The following is a 5,000-nucleotide window of genomic DNA, read 5'->3' on the forward strand; positions in this document are numbered from 1 at the left end:
CAACCACACCGGGAGATAACCAAGCACACCGGGAGATAACCAACCACACCGGGAGATAACCAACCACACCGGGAGATAACCAACCACACCGGGAGATAACCAACCACACCGGGAGATAACCAACCACCAGGATATAACCAACCACACCGGAGATAACCAACCACACCGGGAGATAACCAACCACACCGGGAGATAACCAACCACACCGGGAGATAACCAACCACACCGGGAGATAACCAACCACACCAGGAGATAACCAACCACACCAGGATATAACCAACCACACCAGGAGATAACCAACCACACCGGGAGATAACCAACCACACCGGGAGATAACCAACCACACCGGGAGATAACCAACCACCAGGATATAATCAACCACACCGGGAGATAACCAACCACCAGGATATAACCAACCACACCAGGAGATAACCAACCACACCGGGAGATAACCAACCACACCAGGATATAACCAACCACACCAGGAGATAACCAACCACCAGGAGATAACCAACCACACCGGGAGATAACCAACCACACCGGGAGATAACCAACCACACCAGGAGATAACCAACCACCAGGATATAACCAACCACCAGGATATAACCAACCACACCAGGAGATAACCAACCACACCAGGAGATAACCAACCACACCGGGAGATAACCAACCACACCGGGAGATAACCAACCACACCGGGAGATAACCAACCACACCGGGAGATAACCAACCACACCGGGAGATAACCAACCACACCGGGAGATAACCAACCACACCGGGAGATAACCAACCACACCAGGAGATAACCAACCACACCGGGAGATAACCAACCACACCAGGATATAACCAACCACACCGGGAGATAACCAACCACACCGGGAGATAACCAAGCACACCGGGAGATAACCAACCACACCGGGAGATAACCAACCACACCGGGAGATAACCAACCACACCGGGAGATAACCAACCACACCGGGAGATAACCAACCACACCGGGAGATAACCAAGCACACCGGGAGATAACCAACCACACCGGGAGATAACCAACCACACCGGGAGATAACCAACCACACCGGGAGATAACCAACCACACCGGGAGATAACCAACCACACCGGGAGATAACCACCCACACCGGGAGATAACCAACCACCAGGATATAACCAACCACACCGGGAGATAACCACCCACACCGGGAGATAACCAACCACACCGGAGATAACCAACCACACCGGGAGATAACCAACCACACCGGGAGATAACCAACCACACCGGGAGATAACCAACCACACCGGGAGATAACCAACCACACCGGGAGATAACCAACCACACCGGGAGATAACCAACCACACCAGGAGATAACCAACCACACCAGGATATAACCAACCACCAGGAGATAACCAACCACACCGGGAGATAACCAACCACACCGGGAGATAACCAACCACACCGGGAGATAACCAACCACACCAGGATATAACCAACCACACCAGGAGATAACCAACCACCAGGAGATAACCAACCACACCGGGAGATAACCAACCACACCGGGAGATAACCAACCACACCAGGAGATAACCAACCACCAGGATATAACCAACCACCAGGATATAACCAACCACACCAGGAGATAACCAACCACACCAGGAGATAACCAACCACACCGGGAGATAACCAACCACACCGGGAGATAACCAACCACACCGGGAGATAACCAACCACACCGGGAGATAACCAACCACACCGGGAGATAACCAACCACACCGGGAGATAACCAACCACACCGGGATATAACCAACCACACCGGGAGATAACCAACCACACCGGGAGATAACCAACCACACCAGGAGATAACCTGTGTCGGCAGCCGTGTGGCTGTAGCTAACTACTGACCTTACCCTAGGCCGAGCTGAGAGCAGGTCAGCTGACTGAGGTCCGCCGTCCAGTCATCCCCACAGACATGGTAATCTACTCCGGTCCTGAACACGGTCACCACCGAATCCTCAGACAGAGACACTGGATGGGGGGTGTAGAGGGATGGAAGGGATGGATGGGGGGTGTAGAGGGATGGAAGGGATGGATGGGGGGTGTAGAGGGACGGATGGGGGGTGTAGAGGGATGGATGGGGGTGTAGAGGGATGGATGGTGGTGTAGAGGGATGGATGGGGGTGTAGAGGGATGGATGGTGGTGTAGAGGTATGGATGGGGGTGTAGAGGGATGGATGGTGGTGTAGAGGTATGGATGGGGGTGTAGAGGGATGGATGGGGGTGTAGAGGGACGGATGGGGGTGTAGAGGGATGGATGGTGGTGTAGAGGTATGGATGGGGGTGTAAAGGGATGGATGGGGGTGTAGAGGGACGGATGGGGGTGTAGAGGGATGGATGGGGGTGTAGAGGGATGGATGGGGTGTAGAGGGATGGATGGGGGTGTAAAGGGATGGATGGGGGTGTAGAGGGATGGATGGGGGTGTAGAGGGACGGATGGGGGTGTAGAGGGACGGATGGGGGTGTAGAGGGACGGATGGGGGTGTAGAGGGATGGATGGGGGTGTAGAGGTATGGATGGGGGTGTAAAGGGATGGATGGGGGTGTAGAGGGACGGATGGGGGTGTAGAGGGATGGATGGGGGTGTAGAGGGATGGATGGGGGTGTAGAGGGATGGATGGTGGTGTAGAGGGATGGATGGGGGTGTAGAGGGATGGATGGGGGTGTAGAGGGATGGATGGGGGTGTAGAGGGATGGATGGGGGTGTAAAGGGATGGATGGGGGTGTAGAGGGATGGATGGGGGTGTAGAGGGACGGATGGGGGTGTAGAGGGACGGATGGGGGTGTAGAGGGATGGATGGGGGTGTAGAGGGATGGATGGTGGTGTAGAGGTATGGATGGGGGTGTAAAGGGATGGATGGGGGTGTAGAGGGATGGATGGGGGTGTAGAGGGATGGATGGGGGTGTAGAGGGATGGATGGTGGTGTAGAGGGATGGATGGGGGTGTAGAGGGACGGATGGGGGTGTAGAGGGACGGGGGTGATAAAGGAGGGAGATGAAAGGACAATGAGTGGAAAGCAGTTCTATTCTCTTTCATGCATTTCTAAGCCGTTTCCTTCAAAAACACGACAGGATCCCTAAAAGTAAACAGGTTGCTTCATTAAGGGATGAGATAAATATATATAGTTCTCACATATAAACATATACAGCGAGGGGGAAAAAAGTATTTGATCCCCTGCTGATTTTGTACGTTTGCCCACTGACAAAGAAATGATCAGTCTATAATTTTAATAGTAGGTTTATTTGAACAGTGAGAGACAGAATAACAACAACAAAAATCCAGAAAAACGCATGTCAAAAATGTTATGAATTGATTTGCATTTTAATGAGGGAAATAAGTATTTGACCCCCTCTAAATCAGAAAGATTTCTGGCTCCCATGTGTCTTTTATACAGGTAACGAGCTGAGATTAGGAGCACACTCACCTGTCCATAGAAGCAATCAATCAATCAGATTCCAAACTCTCCACCATGGCCAAGACCAAAGAGCTCTCCAAGGATGTCAGGGACAAGATTGTCGACCTACACAAGGCTGGAATGGGCTACAAGACCATTGCCAAGCAGCTTGGTGAGAAGGTGACAACAGTTGGTGCGATTATTCGCAAATGGAAGAAACACAAAATAACTGTCAATCTCCCTCGGCCTGGGGCTCCATGCAAGATCTCACCTCGTGGAGTTGCAATGATCATGAGAACGGTGAGGAATCCGCCCAGAACTACACGGGAGGAGGATCTTGTCAATAATCTCAAGGCAGCTGGGACCATAGTCACCAAGAAAACAATTGGTGACACACTACGCCGTGAAGGACTGAAATCCTGCAGCGCCCACAAGGTCCCCCTGCTCAAGAAAGCACATATACATGCCCGTCTGAAGTTTGCCAATGAACATCTGAATGATTCAGAGGACAACTGGGTGAAAGTGTTGTGGTCAGATGAGACCAAAATGGAGCTCTTTGGCATCAACTCAACTCGCCATGTTTGGAGGAGGAGGAATGCTGCCTATGACCCCAAGAACACCATCCCCACCATCAAACGTGGAGGTGGAAACATTATGCTTTGGGGGTGTTTTTCTGCTAAGGGGACAGGACAACTTCACCGCATCAAAGGGACGATGGACGGGGCCATGTACCGTCAAATATTGGGTGAGAACCTCCTTCCCTCAGCCAGGGCATTGAAAATGGGCCGTGGATGGGTATTCCAGCATGACAATGACCCAAAACACACGGCCAAGGCAACAAAGGAGTGGCTCAAGAAGAAGCACATTAAGGTCCTGGTGTGGCCTAGCCAGTCTCCAGACCTTAATCCCATAGACAATCTGTGGAGGGAGCTGAAGGTTCGAGTTGCCAAACGTCAGCCTCAAAACCTTAATGACTTGGAGAAGATCTGCAAAGAGGAGTGGGACAAAATCCCTCTTGAGATGTGTGCAAACCTGGTGGCCAACTACAAGAAACGTCTGACCTCTGTGATTGCCAACAAAGGTTTTGCCACCAAGTACTTAGTCATGTTTTGCAGAGGGGTCAAATACTTATTTCCCTCATTAAAATGCAAATCAATTTATAACATTTTTGACATGCGTTTTTCTGGATTTTTTTGTTGTTATTCTGTCTCTCACTGTTCTTATAAACCTACCATTAAAATTATAGACTTATCATTTCTTTGTCAGTGGGCAAACGTACAAAATCAGCAAGGGATAAAATACTTTTTTCCCTCACTGTAATTCTCAACACAGTCCCACTCAGAGCTGTCTGAACAGATAGACTCACCACAGTCCCTCTCAGAGCTGTCTGAACAGATAGACTCACCACAGTCCCACTCAGAGCTGTCTGAACAGATAGACTCACCACAGTCCCTCTCAGAGCTGTCTGAACAGATAGACTCACCACAGTCCCTCTCAGAGCTGTCTGAACAGATAGACTCACCACAGTCCCACTCGTCAGAGCTGTCTGAACAGATAGAC

General features: G+C 51.0%; 1 protein-coding gene across 1 annotated transcript in view; it reads right to left on the bottom strand.

Moving 5' to 3' along the window:
• Positions 1-5,000, bottom strand: part of corin (corin, serine peptidase) — a 92,791-nt gene that overhangs the window by 26,873 nt on the left and 60,918 nt on the right. Inside the window, exon 14 of the mRNA XM_045721373.2 lies at positions 1,900-2,017. Coding sequence (XP_045577329.2) covers positions 1,900-2,017 — 118 coding nt within the window. The remainder of the gene's footprint in view (positions 1-1,899; positions 2,018-5,000) is intronic.

This window comes from Salmo salar, chromosome 07 (genome assembly GCF_965601325.2).
Source record: "Salmo salar chromosome 07, fSalSal1, whole genome shotgun sequence".
Taxonomy (NCBI): Eukaryota; Metazoa; Chordata; class Actinopteri; order Salmoniformes; family Salmonidae; genus Salmo; species Salmo salar.